The sequence below is a fragment of the Oncorhynchus nerka genome, linkage group LG10 (genome assembly GCF_034236695.1).
Source record: "Oncorhynchus nerka isolate Pitt River linkage group LG10, Oner_Uvic_2.0, whole genome shotgun sequence".
NCBI classification, from domain to species: Eukaryota; Metazoa; Chordata; class Actinopteri; order Salmoniformes; family Salmonidae; genus Oncorhynchus; species Oncorhynchus nerka.
In genome coordinates this window covers 99,387,098-99,407,097 of record NC_088405.1, presented here as the reverse complement: position 1 = coordinate 99,407,097, position 20,000 = coordinate 99,387,098, and the positions used below count along the sequence as shown (strand labels likewise).

The 20,000-nt window shown below is 43.3% G+C and overlaps 1 protein-coding gene across 1 annotated transcript in view; it reads right to left on the bottom strand.

Moving 5' to 3' along the window:
* LOC115127325 (neurobeachin-like) overlaps positions 1-20,000 on the bottom strand; it is a 124,881-nt gene that overhangs the window by 89,242 nt on the left and 15,639 nt on the right. The window contains exons 7-11 of the mRNA XM_065023426.1: positions 15,081-15,089; positions 11,273-11,453; positions 9,208-9,338; positions 6,547-6,642; positions 6,284-6,452 (exon numbers count right to left, since the gene is read on the bottom strand). Coding sequence (XP_064879498.1) covers positions 6,284-6,452; positions 6,547-6,642; positions 9,208-9,338; positions 11,273-11,453; positions 15,081-15,089 — 586 coding nt within the window. The remainder of the gene's footprint in view (positions 1-6,283; positions 6,453-6,546; positions 6,643-9,207; positions 9,339-11,272; positions 11,454-15,080; positions 15,090-20,000) is intronic.

Below are 20,000 nucleotides of genomic sequence, written 5' to 3'. Positions count from 1 at the left end.
ATTGTTACAATCCTGTAGGCCTGGTTCCATTCTATAATTGTTACAATCCTGTAGGCCTGGTTCCATTCTATAATTGTTACAATCCTGTAGGCCTGGTTCCATTCTATAATTGTTACAATCCTGTAGGCCTGGTTCCATTCTATAATTGTTACAATCCTGTAGGCCTGGTTCCACATTCTATAATTGTTACAATCCTGTAGGCCTGGTTCCATCTATTCTATAATTGTTACAATCCTGTAGGCCTGGTTCTATTCTATAATTGTTACAATCCTGTAGGCCTGGTTCTATTCTATAATTGTTACAATCCTGTAGGCCTGGTTCCATTCTATAATTGTTACAATCCTGTAGGCCTGGTTCCATTCTATAATTGTTACAATCCTGTAGGCCTGGTTCCATTCTATAATTGTTACAATCCTGTAGGCCTGGTTCCATTCTATAATTGTTACAATCCTGTAGGCCTGGTTCTATTCTATAATTCAATCCTGTAGTCCTGGTTCCATTCTATAATTGTTACAATCCTGTAGGCCTGGTTCCATTCTATAATTGTTACAATCCTGTAGGCCTGGTTCCATTCTATAATTGTTACAATCCTGTAGGCCTGGTTCCATTCTATAATTGTTACAATCCTGTAGGCCTGGTTCTATTCTATAATTGTTACAATCCTGTAGGCCTGGTTCCATCGACTAATCTATAATTGTTACAATCCTGTAGGCCGGGTTCCACGTCTATTCTATAATTGTTACAATCCTGTAGGCCTGGTTCTATTCTATAATTGTTACAATCCTGTAGGCCTGGTTCCATTCTATAATTGTTACAATCCTGTAGGCCTGGTTCCACGTCTATTCTATAATTGTTACAATCCTGTAGGCCTGGTTCCACGTCCATTCTATAATTGTTACAATCCTGTAGGCCTGGTTCTATTCTATAATTGGTACAATCCTGTAGGCCTGGTTCCATTCTATAATTGTTACAATCCTGTAGGCCTGGTTCTATTCTATAATTGTTACAATCCTGTAGGCCTGGTTCCACGTCTATTCTATAATTGTTACAATCCTGTAGGCCTGGTTCCATTCTATAATTGTTACAATCCTGTAGGCCTGGTTCTATTCTATAATTGTTACAATCCTGTAGGCCTGGTTCCATTCTATAATTGTTACAATCCTGTAGGCCTGGTTCCATTCTATAATTGTTACAATCCTGTAGGCCTGGTTCCATTCTATAATTGTTACAATCCTGTAGGCCTGGTTCCATTCTATAATTGTTACAATCCTGTAGGCCTGGTTCTATTCTATAATTGTTACAATCCTGTAGGCCTGGTTCCACGTCTATTCTATAATTGTTACAATCCTGTAGGCCTGGTTCTATTCTATAATTGTTACAATCCTGTAGGCCTGGTTCCATTCTATAATTGTTACAATCCTGTAGGCCTGGTTCCACGTCTATTCTATAATTGTTACAATCCTGTAGGCCTGGTTCCACGTCCATTCTATAATTGTTACAATCCTGTAGGCCTGGTTCTATTCTATAATTGTTACAATCCTGTAGGCCTGGTTCCATTCTATAATTGTTACAATCCTGTAGGCCTGGTTCCATTCTATAATTGTTACAATCCTGTAGGCCTGGTTCTATTCTATAATTGTTACAATCCTGTAGGCCTGGTTCCATTCTATAATTGTCACAATCCTGTAGGCCTGGTTCCATTCTATAATTGTTACAATCCTGTAGGCCTGGTTCTATTCTATAATTGTTACAATCCTGTAGGCCTGGTTCCATTCTATAATTGTTACAATCCTGTAGGCCTGGTTCCATTCTATAATTGTTACAATCCTGTAGGCCTGGTTCCATTCTATAATTGTTACAATCCTGTAGGCCTGGTTCCATTCTATAATTGTTACAATCCTGTAGGCCTGGTTCCATTCTATAATTGTTACAATCCTGTAGGCCTGGTTCCATTCTATAATTGTTACAATCCTGTAGGCCTGGTTCCATTCTATAATTGTTACAATCCTGTAGGCCTGGTTCCATTCTATAATTGTTACAATCCTGTAGGCCTGGTTCCATTCTATAATTGTTACAATCCTGTAGGCCTGGTTCCACGTCTATTCTATAATTGTTACAATCCTGTAGGCCTGGTTCCACGTCTATTCTATAATTGTTACAATCCTGTAGGCCTGGTTCTATTCTATAATTGTTACAATCCTGTAGGCCTGGTTCTATTCTATAATTGTTACAATCCTGTAGGCCTGGTTCCATTCTATAATTGTTACAATCCTGTAGGCCTGGTTCCATTCTATAATTGTTACAATCCTGTAGGCCTGGTTCCATTCTATAATTGTTACAATCCTGTAGGCCTGGTTCCATTCTATAATTGTTACAATCCTGTAGGCCTGGTTCTATTCTATAATTGTTACAATCCTGTAGTCCTGGTTCCATTCTATAATTGTTACAATCCTGTAGGCCTGGTTCCATTCTATAATTGTTACAATCCTGTAGGCCTGGTTCCATTCTATAATTGTTACAATCCTGTAGGCCTGGTTCCATTCTATAATTGTTACAATCCTGTAGGCCTGGTTCTATTCTATAATTGTTACAATCCTGTAGGCCTGGTTCCACGTCTATTCTATAATTGTTACAATCCTGTAGGCCTGGTTCCACGTCTATTCTATAATTGTTACAATCCTGTAGGCCTGGTTCTATTCTATAATTGTTACAATCCTGTAGGCCTGGTTCCATTCTATAATTGTTACAATCCTGTAGGCCTGGTTCCACGTCTATTCTATAATTGTTACAATCCTGTAGGCCTGGTTCCACGTCCATTCTATAATTGTTACAATCCTGTAGGCCTGGTTCTATTCTATAATTGGTACAATCCTGTAGGCCTGGTTCCATTCTATAATTGTTACAATCCTGTAGGCCTGGTTCTATTCTATAATTGTTACAATCCTGTAGGCCTGGTTCCACGTCTATTCTATAATTGTTACAATCCTGTAGGCCTGGTTCCATTCTATAATTGTTACAATCCTGTAGGCCTGGTTCTATTCTATAATTGTTACAATCCTGTAGGCCTGGTTCCATTCTATAATTGTTACAATCCTGTAGGCCTGGTTCCATTCTATAATTGTTACAATCCTGTAGGCCTGGTTCCATTCTATAATTGTTACAATCCTGTAGGCCTGGTTCCATTCTATAATTGTTACAATCCTGTAGGCCTGGTTCTATTCTATAATTGTTACAATCCTGTAGGCCTGGTTCCACGTCTATTCTATAATTGTTACAATCCTGTAGGCCTGGTTCTATTCTATAATTGTTACAATCCTGTAGGCCTGGTTCCATTCTATAATTGTTACAATCCTGTAGGCCTGGTTCCACGTCTATTCTATAATTGTTACAATCCTGTAGGCCTGGTTCCACGTCCATTCTATAATTGTTACAATCCTGTAGGCCTGGTTATTCTATAATTGTTACAATCCTGTAGGCCTGGTTCCATTCTATAATTGTTACAATCCTGTAGGCCTGGTTCCATTCTATAATTGTTACAATCCTGTAGGCCTGGTTCTATTCTATAATTGTTACAATCCTGTAGGCCTGGTTCCATTCTATAATTGTCACAATCCTGTAGGCCTGGTTCCATTCTATAATTGTTACAATCCTGTAGGCCTGGTTCTATTCTATAATTGTTACAATCCTGTAGGCCTGGTTCCATTCTATAATTGTTACAATCCTGTAGGCCTGGTTCCATTCTATAATTGTTACAATCCTGTAGGCCTGGTTCCATTCTATAATTGTTACAATCCTGTAGGCCTGGTTCCATTCTATAATTGTTACAATCCTGTAGGCCTGGTTCCATTCTATAATTGTTACAATCCTGTAGGCCTGGTTCCATTCTATAATTGTTACAATCCTGTAGGCCTGGTTCCATTCTATAATTGTTACAATCCTGTAGGCCTGGTTCCATTCTATAATTGTTACAATCCTGTAGGCCTGGTTCCATTCTATAATTGTTACAATCCTGTAGGCCTGGTTCCATTCTATAATTGTTACAATCCTGTAGGCCTGGTTCCACGTCTATTCTATAATTGTTACAATCCTGTAGGCCTGGTTCCACGTCTATTCTATAATTGTTACAATCCTGTAGGCCTGGTTCTATTCTATAATTGTTACAATCCTGTAGGCCTGGTTCTATTCTATAATTGTTACAATCCTGTAGGCCTGGTTCCATTCTATAATTGTTACAATCCTGTAGGCCTGGTTCCATTCTATAATTGTTACAATCCTGTAGGCCTGGTTCCATTCTATAATTGTTACAATCCTGTAGGCCTGGTTCCATTCTATAATTGTTACAATCCTGTAGGCCTGGTTCCATTCTATAATTGTTACAATCCTGTAGGCCTGGTTCCATTCTATAATTGTTACAATCCTGTTGGTTCCATTCTATAATTGTTTACAATCCTGTAGGCCTGGTTCCATTCTATTGTTACAATTGTTTCCACAATCCTGTAGGCCTGGTTCCATTCTATAATTGTTACAATCCTGTAGGCCTGGTTCCACCTGTATTCTATAATTGTTACAATCCTGTAGGCCTGGTTCCATTCTATTCTATAATTGTTACAATCCTGTAGGCCTGGTTCAATCCTGTAGGCCTGGTCTATTCTATAATTGTTACAATCCTGTAGGCCTGGTTCCACGTCCATTCTATAATTGTTACAATCCTGTAGGCCTGGTTCTATTCTATAATTGTTACAATCCTGTAGGCCTGGTTCCATTCTATAATTGTTACAATCCTGTAGGCTTCTATAATTGTTACAATCCTGTAGGCCTGGTTCTTCTATAATTGTTTACAATCCTGTAGGCCTCCACGTCCATTCTATAATTGTTACAATCCTGTAGGCCTGGTTCCATTCTATAATTGTTACAATCCTGTAGGCCTGGTTCCATTCTATAATTGTTACAATCCTGTAGGCCTGGTTCCATTCTATAATTGTTACAATCCTGTTTCCATTCTATAATTGTTACAATCCTGTAGGCCTGGTTCCATTCTATAATTGTTACAATCCTGTAGGCCTGGTTCCATTCTATAATTGTTAGGCCTGGTTCTATTCTATCAATCCTGTAGGCCTGGTTCCATTCTATAATTGTTACAATCCTGTAGGCCTGGTTCTATTCTATAATTGTTACAATCCTGTAGGCAATCTGGTTCCATTCTATAATTGTTACAATCCTGTAGGCCTGGTTCCATTCTATAATTGTTACAATCCTGTAGGCCTGGTTCCATTCTATAATTGTTACAATCCTGTAGGCCTGGTTCTATTCTATAATTGTTACAATCCTGTAGGCCTGGTTCCATTCTATAATCTAATCCTGTAGGCCTGGTTCCATTCTATAATTGTTACAATCCTGTAGGCCTGGTTCTATTCCATTCTATTCTATAATTGTTACAATCCTGTAGGCCTTCTTCTATTCTATAATTGTTACAATCCTGTAGGCCTGGTTCTATTCTATAATTGTTACAATCCTTCTATTCTATATTGTTACAATCCTGTAGGCCTGGTTCCACGTCTATTCTATAATTGTTACAATCCTGTAGGCCTGGTTCTATTCTATAATTGTTACAATCCTGTAGGCCTGGTTCCATTCTATAATTGTTACAATCCTGTAGGCCTGGTTCCACGTCTATTCTATAATTGTTACAATCCTGTAGGCCTGGTTCCACGTCCATTCTATAATTGTTACAATCCTGTAGGCCTGGTTCTATTCTATAATTGTTACAATCCTGTAGGCCTGGTTCCATTCTATAATTGTTACAATCCTGTAGGCCTGGTTCCATTCTATAATTGTTACAATCCTGTAGGCCTGGTTCCATTCTATAATTGTTACAATCCTGTAGGCCTGGTTCTATTCTATAATTGGTACAATCCTGTAGGCCTGGTTCCATTCTATAATTGTTACAATCCTGTAGGCCTGGTTCCATTCTATAATTGTTACAATCCTGTAGGCCTGGTTCCATTCTATAATTGGTACAATCCTGTAGGCCTGGTTCCATTCTATAATTGTTACAATCCTGTAGGCCTGGTTCCATTCTATAATTGTTACAATCCTGTAGGCCTGGTTCCATTCTATAATTGTTACAATCCTGTAGGCCTGATTCCATTCTATAATTGTTACAATCCTGTAGGCCTGGTTCCATTCTGACCCTCTAATCAGGGACTGATTCACAGCTGGGACACCCAGTGGGTGGGGGACATAGTACAGTGTGACACCAGAGGGACAGAAAATAGTGTGACACCTGTGCTGGTGGGGGAGTTGATCTCGTGGCGGATGCTCCTCCCTGATAGGCTGCTGGACCTGCCAATCTCTCTCTGTGGTTCCAGGATGTCCCGGTACTTTGACACCATGAGGACAGATATGAAGTAGACCACCGCCAGGGCCAGGAACTGAGCCTGCTTACTGTCATCCTGAGAGGGAAAACATTTACACATTACATACCTATTAACAACAGACACATGTTCAACCACACACACACACACACACACACACACACTCACTCACCACGTCTCTGAAGACCACGGCTCTTAGGCGGTTGATGTCAACATCCTGTAGGAGTCTGTCTGGATCCTGGAGAAGCAAGGCCAGAGGAGTTATAACCTCTTATAACCTCACATACACACACCTGGGATCTGTGGGGGTGTGAGGGAGGGGGTGTGGGTGGGTGGGGGTGTGAGGGTGTGGGTGTGGGGGAGTGTGGGAGTGTGGGTGTGTGGGAGTGTGATGGTGTGTGGGGGTGGGGATGTGAGGGTGGGGGCGTGATGGTGTGGGCGAGTGTGGGGGGTGTGATGGTGTGGGTGTGGGGGAGTGGGTGTGGGGGTGATGGTGTGGGTGTGGGTGTGATGGTGTGGGTGTGATGGTGTGGGTGAGTGTGGGGGTGTGATGGTGTGGGTGTGTGGGGGTGTGATGGTGTGGGTGTGTGATGGTGTGGGTGTGTGGGGGTGTGATGGTGTGGGTGTGTGATGGTGTGGGTGAGTGTGGGGGTGTGATGGTGTGGGTGTGTGGGGGTGTGATGGTGTGGGTGTGGGCGAGTGTGGGGGTGTGATGGTGTGTGGGGGTGTGAGGGTGTGGGTGTGTGGGGGTGTGATGGTGTGGGTGTGGGCGAGTGTGGGGGTGTGATGGTGTGTGGGGGTGTGAGGGTGTGGGCGGGTGGGGATGTGAGGGTGGGGGCGTGATGGTGTGGGCGAGTGTGGGGGTGTGATGGTGTGGGTATGGGGGAGTGGGTGTGTGGGAGTGTGGGTGGGTGGGGTGGTGTGGGTGTGGGGGTGATGGTGTGGGTGTGTGGGTGTGATGGTGATGGTGTGGGTGTGATGGTGTGGGTGTGGGGGTGTGATGGTGTGGGTGTGGGGGTGATGGTGTGGGTGTGGGGGTGTGATGGTGTGGGTGTGGGGGTGATGGTGTGGGTGTGGGGGAGTGGGTGTGTGGGAGTGTGGGTGGGTGGGGTGGTGTGGGTGTGGGGGTGATGGTGTGGGTGTGGGTGTGATGGTGTGGGTGTGATGGTGTGGGTGTGGGGGGTGATGGTGTGGGTGTGATGGTGTGGGGGTGATGGTGTGGGTGTGATGGTGTGGGTGTGTGATGGTGTGGGTGTGATGGTGTGGGTGTGGGGGTGTGATGGTGTGGGTGTGGGGGTGTGATGGTGTGGGTGTGGGGGTGTGATGGTGTGGGTGTGGGGGTGTGATGGTGTGGGTGTGGGGGTGTGATGGTGTGGGTGTGATGGTGTGGGTGTGGGTGTGTGATGGTGTGGGTGTGGGGGTGTGATGGTGTGGGTGTGGGGGTGTGATGGTGTGGGTGTGGGGGTGTGATGGTGTGGGTGTGGGGGTGTGATGGTGTGGGTGTGATGGTGTGGGGGTGTGATGGTGTGGGTGTGGGGGTGTGATGGTGTGGGTGTGGGGGTGTGATGGTGTGGGTGTGGGGGTGTGATGGTGTGGGTGTGATGGTGTGGGTGTGATGGTGTGGGTGTGGGGGTGTGATGGTGTGGGTGTGGGGGTGTGATGGTGTGGGTGTGGGGGTGTGATGGTGTGGGTGTGGGGTGTGATGGTGTGGGTGTGGGGGTGTGATGGTGTGGGTGTGGGGGTGTGATGGTGTGGGTGTGATGGTGTGGGTGTGGGGGTGTGATGGTGTGGGTGTGGGGATGATGGTGTGGGTGTGATGGTGTGGGGGAGTGGGTGTGTGGGAGTGTGGGTGGGTGGGGTGGTGTGGGTGTGGGGGTGATGGTGTGGGTGTGGGTGTGATGGTGTGGGTGTGGGGGTGATGGTGTGGGTGTGATGGTGTGGGTGTGGGGGGTGATGGTGGGGGTGTGATGGTGTGGGTGTGATGGTGTGGGTGTGTGATGGTGTGGGTGTGGGGGTGTGATGGTGTGGGGGTGATGGTGTGGGTGTGATGGAGTGGGTGTGTGGGAGTGTGGGTGGGTGGGGTGGTGTGGGTGTGGGGGTGATGGTGTGGGTGTGTGGGTGGGGGTGTGATGGTGTGGGTGTGATGGTGTGGGTGTGGGGGTGTGATGGTGTGGGTGTGATGGTGTGGGTGTGATGGTGTGGGTGTGGGGGTGTGATGATGTGGGTGTGATGGTGTGGGTGTGATGGTGTGGGTGTGTGGGGGTGATGGTGTGGGTGTGATGGTGTGGGTGTGGGGGGTGATGGTGGGGGTGTGATGGTGTGGGTGTGATGGTGTGGGTGTGTGATGGTGTGGGGGTGATGGTGTGGGTGTGATGGTGTGGGTGTGGGGGTGATGGTGTGGGTGTGATGGTGTGGGTGTGGGGGGTGATGGTGTGGGTGTGATGGTGTGGGGGTGATGGTGTGGGTGTGATGGTGTGGGTGTGTGATGGTGTGGGTGTGATGGTGTGGGTGTGGGGGTGTGATGGTGTGGGTGTGGGGGTGTGATGGTGTGGGTGTGGGGGTGTGATGGTGTGGGGTGTGATGGTGTGGGTGTGGGGGTGTGATGGTGTGGGTGTGGGGGTGTGATGGTGTGGGTGTGATGGTGTGGGTGTGGGGGTGTGATGGTGTGGGTGTGGGGTGTGATGGTGTGGGTGTGGGGGTGATGGTGTGGGTGTGATGGAGTGGGTGTGGGGGTGTGATGGTGTGGGTGTGGGGGTGTGATGGTGTGTGGGTGTGATGGTATGGGTGTGGGGGTGTGATGGTGTGGGTGTGGGGGTGTGTGATGGTGTATTACCTTGCTGGCTGCGGCTGCACTCTGTAGATTGTCCTGTGACTTGCTGCTGGGCAGGTTGGACTTGGAGAAACAGCCTCTATCTCTCTGTCTCTGTCTACACTCTAGACAGTTCCTCACTGCTACACAACATACTGGGGGAGGGAGGGATGGATGGATGAGGGAGGGAGGGAGGGATGAGGGAGGGAGGGAGGGATAAAGAAGAAAAGAAAGGTTATAGAAAGGTTAAAGGTTATAGAAAGGTTAAAGGTTATAGAAAGGTTATAGAAAGGTTAAATGTGAGTCACAGAATATATATATTTTGCTAAATGAGTTGTACTAACAACCCACACTATCTAACACATTCTCTCTCTGTCTCTCTTTCTGTGCCCCTCTCTCTCTCTCTGTCTCTCTCTCTCTCTCTCTGTCTCTCTCTCTCTCTCTCTGTCTCTCTTTCTGTGCCCCTCTCTCTCTCTGTCTCTCTTTCTGTGCCCCTCTCTCTCTCTGTCTCTCTTTCTGTGCCCCTCTCTCTCTATCTATCTGCCTCTCTCTCTTTCTCTCTCTGCCCCCCTCTCTCTCTCTGCGCCTCTCTCTCTATCTCCGCCTCTCTCTCTTTCTCTCTCTGCCTCTCTCTCTCTCTCTGTCTCTCTTTCTGTGCCCCTCTCTCTCTCTCTCTCTCTCTCTCTCTCTCTCTCTGCCCCCTCTCTCTCTCTCTCTCTCTCTCTCTCTCTGTGCCCCTCTCTCTCTCTCTCTCTCTCTCTCTCTCTCTCTCTCTCTGCCCCCTCTCTCTCTCTGCGCCTCTCTCTCTCTCTCTCTCTATCTCCGCCTCTCTCTCTTTCTCTCTCTGCCTCTCTCTCTCTCTCTGCCTCTCTCTTTCTCTGCCTCTCTCTCTTTCTCTGCCTCTCTCTCTCTCTTTGCCTCTCTCTCTCTCTTTGCCTCTCTCTCTCTCTCTCTCTCGCCTCTCTTTCTCTCTCTCTGCCCCCCTCTCTCTCTCTGCGCCTCTCTCTCTCTCTCTCTCTCTCTCTCTCTGTCTCTCTCTCTCTCTCTCTGTCTCTCTCTCTCTCTCTCTGTCTCTCTTTCTGTGCCCCTCTCTCTCTCTGTCTCTCTTTCTGTGCCCCTCTCTCTCTCTGTCTCTCTTTCTGTGCCCCTCTCTCTCTCTGTCTCTCTTTCTGTGCCCCTCTCTCTCTATCTATCTGCCTCTCTCTCTTTCTCTCTCTGCCCCCCTCTCTCTCTCTGCGCCTCTCTCTCTATCTCCGCCTCTCTCTCTTTCTCTCTCTGCCTCTCTCTCTCTCTCTGTCTCTCTTTCTGTGCCCCTCTCTCTCTCTCTCTCTCTCTCTCTCTCTCTCTCTCTCTGCCCCCTCTCTCTCTCTCTCTCTCTCTCTCTCTGTGCCCCTCTCTCTCTCTCTCTCTCTCTCTCTCTCTCTCTCTCTCTCTCTGCCCCCTCTCTCTCTCTCTCTCTCTCTCTCTCTCTATCTCCGCCTCTCTCTCTTTCTCTCTCTGCCTCTCTCTCTCTCTCTGCCTCTCTCTTTCTCTGCCTCTCTCTCTTTCTCTGCCTCTCTCTCTCTCTTTGCCTCTCTCTCTCTCTTTGCCTCTCTCTCTCGCCTCTCTTTCTCTCTCTCTGCCCCCTCTCTCTCTCTGCGCCTCTCTCTCTCTCTCTCTGCCCCCCCTCTCTCTCTCTCTCTGCCTCTCTCTCTCTCTGCGCCTCTCTCTCTCTCTCTGCGCCTCTCTCTCTCTCTGCGCCTCTCTCTCTCTCTGCGCCTCTCTCTCTCTCTGTCTTTCTCTGCCTCTCTCTCTGCCTCTCTCTCTTTCTCTGCCTCTCTCTCTTTCTCTGCCTCTCTCCCTTTCTCTGCCTCTCTCCCTTTCTCTGCCTCTCTCCCTTTCTCTGCCTCTCTCCCTTTCTCTGCCTCTCTCCCTTTCTCTGCCTCTCTCTCTCTCTCTCTCTCTCTCTCTCTCTCTCTTTCTCTGGCTCTTTCTCTGCCTCTCTCTCTCTCTCTCTCTCTCTCTGCGTCTTTCTCTGCCTCTCTCTCTCTCTCTCTCTCTCTCTCTCTGCGTCTTTCTCTGCCTCTCCCTTTCTCTCCCTCTCTCTTACCCAGTCGTAGACACTGTCTCATCAGACCTCCAGAGGACATGTTCTTCTCAGCCTCTATCTCAGAGAAGTTGAGGGAGCTGGCGAACACTAGAACGTCCACCATGGCCATGAGTCGAGACAGAAAGGACACCGCCGTCTCTGAAGACATGCCCTGGGTCAACTCCATGTTCTCTAACTCAACCTGATGGGACAGGTTAGTCACACACACACACAGACACACACACACACACATGCAAGGATACGCTCGTGAGCACACACACATTTACACTGATCCCTGCAAACACACACACATTTATGACCCAGGCCAGTATCACACACCTAGGCCAGTGGCCAGTATCACAGACCCAGGCCAGGACCCAGCATCACAGACCCAGGCCAGTACCCAGCATCACAGACCCAGGCCAGTACCCAGCATCACAGACCCAGGCCAGGACCCAGCATCACAGACCCAGGCCAGGACCCAGCATCACAGACCCAGGCCAGGACCCAGCATCACAGACCCAGGCCAGGACCCAGCATCACAGACCCAGGCCAGGACCCAGCATCACAGACCCAGGCCAGGACCCAGCATCACAGACCCAGGCCAGGACCCAGCATCACAGACCCAGGCCAGGACCCAGCATCACAGTGACAGACAGACACACAGTGTGGGGGGTCTGTTTGGGGTAGTGAGTGACAGGTCTGTTTGGGGTACCAGTGGGGGGTAGTGACAGGTCTGTTTGGGGTACCAGCCAGTGGGGTTTGGGGTACCAGTAGGGGGGTAGTGACTGTTTGGGGTAGGTCTGTTTGGGGTACCAGTGGGGGGTAGTGACAGGTCTGTTTGGGGTACCAGTAGGGGGTAGTGACAGGTCTGTTTGGGGTACCAGTGGGGGGTAGTGACAGGTCTGTTTGGGGTACCAGTGGGGGGGGTCTGTTTGACCAGGTCTGTTTGGGGTACCAGTGGGGGGGTGACAGGTCTGTGACAGGTCTGTTTGGGGTACCAGTAGGGGGTAGTGACAGGTCTGTTTGGGGTACCAGTAGGGGGGTAGTGACAGGTCTGTTTGGGGTACCAGTGGGGGGTAGTGACAGGTCTGTTTGGGGCACCAGTGGGGGGGGGTAGTGACAGGTCTGTTTGGGGCACCAGTGGGGGGTAGTGACAGGTCTGTTTGGGGTACCAGTGGGGGGTAGTGACAGGTCTGTTTGGGGTACCAGTGGGGGGTAGTGACAGGTCTGTTTGGGGTACCAGTGGGGGGTAGTGACATGTCTGTTTGGGGTACCAGTGGGGGGTAGTGACAGGTCTGTTTGGGGTACCAGTGGGGGGTAGTGACAGGTCTGTTTGGGGTACCAGTAGGGGGTAGTGACAGGTCTGTTTGGGGTACCAGTAGGGGGGTAGTGACAGGTCTGTTTGGGGCACCAGTGGGGGAGTAGTGACAGGTCTGTTTGGGGCACCAGTGGGGGAGTAGTGACAGGTCTGTTTGGGGTACCAGTGGGGGTATTGACAGGTCTGTTTGGGGTACCAGTAGGGGGGTAGTGACAGGTCTGTTTGGGGTACCAGTGGGGGGTAGTGACAGGTCTGTTTGGGGTACCAGTAGGGGGGTAGTGACAGGTCTGTTTGGGGCACCAGTGGGGGGGTAGTGACAGGTCTGTTTGGGGTACCAGTAGGGGGTAGTGATAGGTCTGTTTGGGGTACAAGTAGGGGGGTAGTGACAGGTCTGTTTGGGGTACAAGTAGGGGGGTAGTGACAGGTCTGTTTGGGGTACAGTGCTGAAAGCCCCTTATGGAACATGGACAGGAACAGTGACAGGAACAGTGACAGGAACAGTGAGGTTTTGCTGCCTGTGATCGTCGAGGTTTTGCCAAACTACTGCGTACTACATCTCTGGCTTTGTGAGTAGGGGATGGGACAAGAGAGTTGGGGAGTGGGGGAGTGGTAGCGAGGAGCCAGACATGCACACACAGACGCTTGCGTTGCGTGCCAGTCTCCAAAACTCTCCTTAGCTTTCCTAAGAGGGCTGGTGAATGACTAACAGGGAGGGCACGGTGCTAGGGTTGGTTTGGGTTGGTACGTTACGCACCTCTCCGCCTGGGACAGGGGTCACCTCCTCACCCTTTGACCCCTTCTGGGGGTCGACTCCTCCTCCATCTCCTCTCTCCTTCTTTAGGTTCCACACAGAGATGAGAATACTTTCACTATCTCTGTGATCTCTCTCTATGTATCTACTGTATATCTCAGTCTCTCTCTATACACATATATATATATATAGAGAGAGAGACTGTATATCTACAGTACATCTCTATATCTCTACAGTACATCTCTATATCTCTCTCTACAGTACATCTCTATATCTCTCTCTACAGTACATCTCTATATCTCTACAGTACATCTCTATATCTCTCTCTACAGTACATCTCTATATCTCTACAGTACATCTCTATATCTCTATATCTCTACAGTACATCTCTATATCTCTATATCTCTACAGTACATCTCTATATCTCTCTCTACAGTATATCTCTATATCTCTCTCTACAGTACATCTCTATATCTCTCTACAGTATATCTCTATATCTCTACAGTACATCTCTATATCTCTACAGTACATCTCTATATCTCTACAGTACATCTCTATATCTCTCTCTACAGTACATCTCTATATCTCTCTCTACAGTATATCTCTCTCTACAGTATATCTCTATATCTCTACAGTACATCTCTATATCTCTATATCTCTACAGTATATCTCTATATCTCTCTCTACAGTAGATCTCTATATCTCTCTCTACAGTAGATCTCTATATCTCTATATCTCTCTCTACAGTACATCTCTATATCTCTCTCTACAGTACATCTCTATATCTCTCTCTACAGTATATCTCTATATCTCTCTCTACAGTAGATCTCTATATCTCTCTCTACAGTACATCTCTATATCTCTCTCTACAGTACATCTCTATATCTCTCTATACAGTATATCTCTATATCTCTATATCTCTCTCTACAGTAGATCTCTATATCTCTCTATACAGTATATCTCTATATCTCTATATCTCTCTCTACAGTAGATCTATATATCTCTCTATACAGTATATCTCTATATCTCTATATCTCTACAGTATATCTTTATATCTCTACAGTACATCTCTATATCTCTCTCTACAGTACATCTCTATATCTCTCTCTACAGTATATATCTATATCTCTCTCTACAGTACATCTCTATATCTCTACAGTATATCTTTATATCTCTACAGTACATCTCTATATCTCTCTCTACAGCACATCTCTATATCTCTCTCTACAGTACATCTCTATATCTCTCTCTACAGTACATCTCTATATCTCTCTCTACAGCACATCTCTATATCTCTCTCTACAGTACATCTCGATATCTCTCTCTACAGTATTTGTCTATATATCTCTCTACAGTACATCTCTATATCTCTACAGTATATCTCTATATCTCTCTCTACAGTATTTGTCTATATCTCTCTCTACAGTACATCTCTATATCTCTACAGTACATCTCTATATCTCTCTCTACAGTATATCAATTCAATTCAATTCAAGGGCTTTATTGGCATGGGAAACATGTGTTAACATTGCCGAAGCAAGTGAGGTAGATAATATATAAAGTGAAATAAACAATACAAATTAACAGTAAACAAGTATATACAAGCAGAGACAGTCTATGAACAGAAGAGTCTAGAAAATGAACAATTATGGATGTCAGCAAAGCAAATGTTAGTCACAATATCGCTACGCTACAAACAACAGAATGCGAGTGAAAATATATGAAGAAAAAGGGGAACTTACAGTGTTTGCACTGACCTTTGAACTCTGCACAAACAGACAGAAGCAGAAACACAAACGGACGGAGAGGATGAGAGAAAGAACAGAGACAACAGAGAAAGAACAGAGATAACAGAGAAAGAACAGAGATAACAGAGAAAGAACAGAGATAACAGAGAAAGAACAGAGATAACAGAGAAAGAACAGAGATAACAGAGAAAGAACAGAGATAACAGAGAAAGAACAGAGATAACAGAGAGAGAACAGAGATAACAGAGAAAGAACAGAGATAACAGAGAAAGAACAGAGATAACAGAGAAAGAACAGAGATAACAGAGAAAGAACAGAGATAACAGAGAAAGAACAGATATAACAGAGAAAGAACAGAGATAACAGAGAAAGAACAGAGACAACAGAGAAAGAACAGAGATAACAGAGAAAGAACAGAGATAACAGAGAAAGAACAGAGATAACAGAGAAAGAACAGAGATAACAGAGAAAGAACAGATATAACAGAGAAAGAACAGAGATAACAGAGAAAGATAACAGAGAAAGAACAGAGATAACAGAGAAAGAACAGAGATAACAGAGAAAGAACAGAGATAACAGAGAAAGAACAGAGATAACAGAGAAAGAACAGAGATAACAGAGAAAGAACAGAGATAACAGAGAAAGAACAGAGTACAGATAACAGAGAAAGAAAGAGAAAGAAAACAATTATGATTAATTAAAACAATGAGCAGAACTTAGAAAATCAAGTTAGAATACTTTAGTTTGATTGAGAACTCAAGGTTATAAAGTTTAAGTCAAAATAATTCAAAGTTAAGATATAAACCAATGTAGTATTGTTGTTGAATATAATGAACAAAAGGAGCCAGAGAGGAAGTGGGCACTATCAGGTGTTAAACTGAATATATATTCAGAACAAGAGAGGAGTTAAATGGAAATCAGAAAACACGGTCATGCAACCTGATTTGTACCCAATGTGTAAAACCACAGTAACCACTAGATAATACAGTAACCACTAGTTGATACAATAACCACTAGATGATACAGTAACCACAGTAACCACTAGATGATACAGTAACCACAGTAACCACTAGTTGATACAATAACCACTAGATGATACAGTAACCACAGTAACCACTAGATGATACAGTAACCACAGTAACCACTAGATGACACAGTAACCACAGTAACCACTAGATGATACAGTAACCACAGTAACCACTAGATGGTACAGTAACCAATAGATGGTACAGTAACCACAGTAACCACTAGATGACACAGAAACCACAGTAACCACAAGATGATACAGTAACCACAGTAACCACTAGATGATACAGTAACCACAGTAACCACTAGATGGTACAGTAACCACAGTAACCACTAGATGGTACAGTAACCACTAGATGATACAGTAACCACTAGATGATACAGTAACCACAGTAACCACTAGATGACACAGTAACCACAGTAACCACTAGATGATACAGTAACCACAGTAACCACTAGATGGTACAGTAACCACAGTAACCACTAGATGGTACAGTAACCACTAGATGATACAGTAACCACAGTAACCACTAGATGGTACAGTAACCACTAGATGGTACAGTAACCACTAGATGATACAGTAACCACAGTAACAACTAGATGGTACAGTAACCAATAGATGGTACAGTAACCACAGTAACCACTAGATGATACAGTAACCACAGTAACCACTAGATGGTACAGTAACCACTAGATGATACAGTAACCACAGTAACCACTAGATGGTACAGTAACCACTAGATGATACAGTAACCACAGTAACCACTAGATACAGTAACCACAGTAACCACTAGATGATGCAGTAACCACAGTAACCCCTAGATGATACAGTAACCACAGTAACCACTAGATGATATAGTAACCACAGTAACCACTAGATGATATAGTAACCACAGTAACCCCTAGATGATACAGTAACCACAGTAACCCCTAGAAGATGTAGTAACCACTAGATGATACAGTAACCACAGTAACCACTAGATGATATAGTAACCACAGTAACCACTAGATGATACAGTAACCACTAGATGATACCATGGACAAGTAGTACCAGCCGCATGGACAAGTAGTACCAGCCGCATGGCCAAGTAGTACCAGCCGCATGGCCAAGTAGTACCAGCCGCATGGCCAAGTAGTACCAGCCGCATGGCCAAGTAGTACCAGCCGCATGGCCAAGTAGTACCAGCCGCATGGCCAAGTAGTACCAGCCGCATGGCCAAGTAGTACCAGCCGCATGGGCTACAAACCACCAGCCGCATGGGCTACAAACCACCAGCCGCATGGCCAAGTAGTACCAGCCGCATGGGCTACAAACCACCAGCCGCATGGCCAAGTAATACCAGCCGCATGGGCTACAAACCACCAGCCACATGGGCTACAAACCACCAGCCGCATGGGCTACAAACCACCAGCCGCATGGGCTACAAACCACCAGCCGCATGGCCAAGTAGTACCAGCCGCATGGGCTACAAACCACCAGCCGCATGGCCAAGTAGTACCAGCCGCATGGGCTACAAACCACCAGCCACATGGGCTACAAACCACCAGCCACATGGGCTACAAACCACCAGCCGCATGGGCTACAAACCACCAGCCGCATGGGCTACAAACCACCAGCCGCATGGGCTACAAACCACCAGCCGCATGGGCTACAAACCACCAGCCGCATGGGCTACAAACCACCAGCCGCATGGGCTACAAACCACCAGCCGCACGGGCTACAAACCACCAGCCGCATGGGCTACAAACCACCAGCCGCATGGGCTACAAACCACCAGCACACAGTAACAACCAGGGGCCTCATTTTCAAAGGTGCGTGTAAACCGTAAACATATGTATATAACATAAAAATATGTAAATATAATAATGAATATATATAATGTAAATATAATAATGAATATATATAATATAAATATAATAATGAATATATATAATATAAATATAATAATGAATATATATAATATGTAAATATAATAATGAATATATATAATGTAAATATAATAATGAATATATATAATATAAATATAATAATGAATATATATAATATAAATATAATAATGAATATATATAATATAAATATAATAATGAATATATATAATATAAATATAATAATGAATATATATAATATAAATATAATAATGAATATATATATAATGTAAATATAATAATGAATATATATAATTTATAATATAAATATAATAATGAATATATATAATATATAATATAAATATAATAATGAATATATATAATTTATAATATAAATATAATAATGAATATATATAATATAAATATAATAATGAATATATATAATTTATAATATAAATATAATAATGAATATATATAATATAAATATAATAATGAATATATATAATATAAATATAATAATGAATATATATAATATAAATATAATAATGAATATATATAATTTATAATATAAATATAATAATGAATATATATAATATATAATATAAATATAATAATGAATATATATAATATATATAATATACTTATAATAATGAATATATATAATATAAATATAATAATGAATATATATAATATATAATATAAATATAATAATGAATATATATAATATAAATATAATAATGAATATATATAATATATAATATAAATATAATAATGAATATATATAATATATATAATATACTTATAATAATGAATATATATAATATAAATATAATAATGAATATATATAATATATAATATAAATATAATAATGAATATATATAATATAAATATAATAATGAATATATATAATTTATAATATAAATATAATAATGAATATATATAATATATAATAATGAATATATATAATATATAATATAAATATAATAATGAATATATATAATTTATAATATAAATATAATAATGAATATATATAATATAAATATAATAATGAATATATATAATATATAATATAAATATAATAATGAATATATATAATAAACTTATAATAATAATATAATAATGAATATATATAATATACATCTAATAATGAATATATATAATATATATAATATATATCTAATAATGAATATATATAATATATAATATAAATATAATAATGAATATATATAATATACATCTAATAATGAATATATATAATATACATCTAATAATGAATATATATAATATATATAATATAAATATAATAATGAATATATATAATATATATAATATAAATATAATAATGAATATATATAATATATATAATATAAATATAATAATGAATATATATAATAATAATATAATAATGAATATATATAATATACATCTAATAATGAATATATATATAATATATAATATAAATATAATAATGAATATATATAATATATAATATAAATATAATAATGCCATGCTAATAAAACATATTTATTTAATGATAAAACCCCTAGATGACCCCTAGATTTCCGTTGGTAAGAAGTTAGCATAGCAAGTTAGCATAGCAACATGTCCAATACCAAGGCAGGATAGGAGCGTGACATCATAGTCTATTTAATCTCAGAGCCAATACCAAGGCAGGATAGGAGTGTGACATCATAGTCTATTTAATCTCAGAGCCAATACCAAGGCAGGATAGGAGTGTGACATCATAGTCTATTTAATCTCAGAGCCAATACCGAGGCAGGATAGGAGTGTGACATCATAGTCTAGTTAATCTCAGAGCCAATACCAAGGCAGGATAGGAGTGTGACATCATAGCCACTCAGGCGCTGAGTGGCCTTCAGGCGCTGAGTGGCCTTCAGGCGCTAAGTGGCCGTTAGGCGCTGAGTGGCCGTCAGGCGCTGAGTGGCCTTCAGGCGCTGAGTGGCCGTTAGGCGCTGAGTGGCCGTTAGGCGCTGAGTGGCCGTTAGGCGCTGAGTGGCCTTCAGGCGCTGAGTGGCC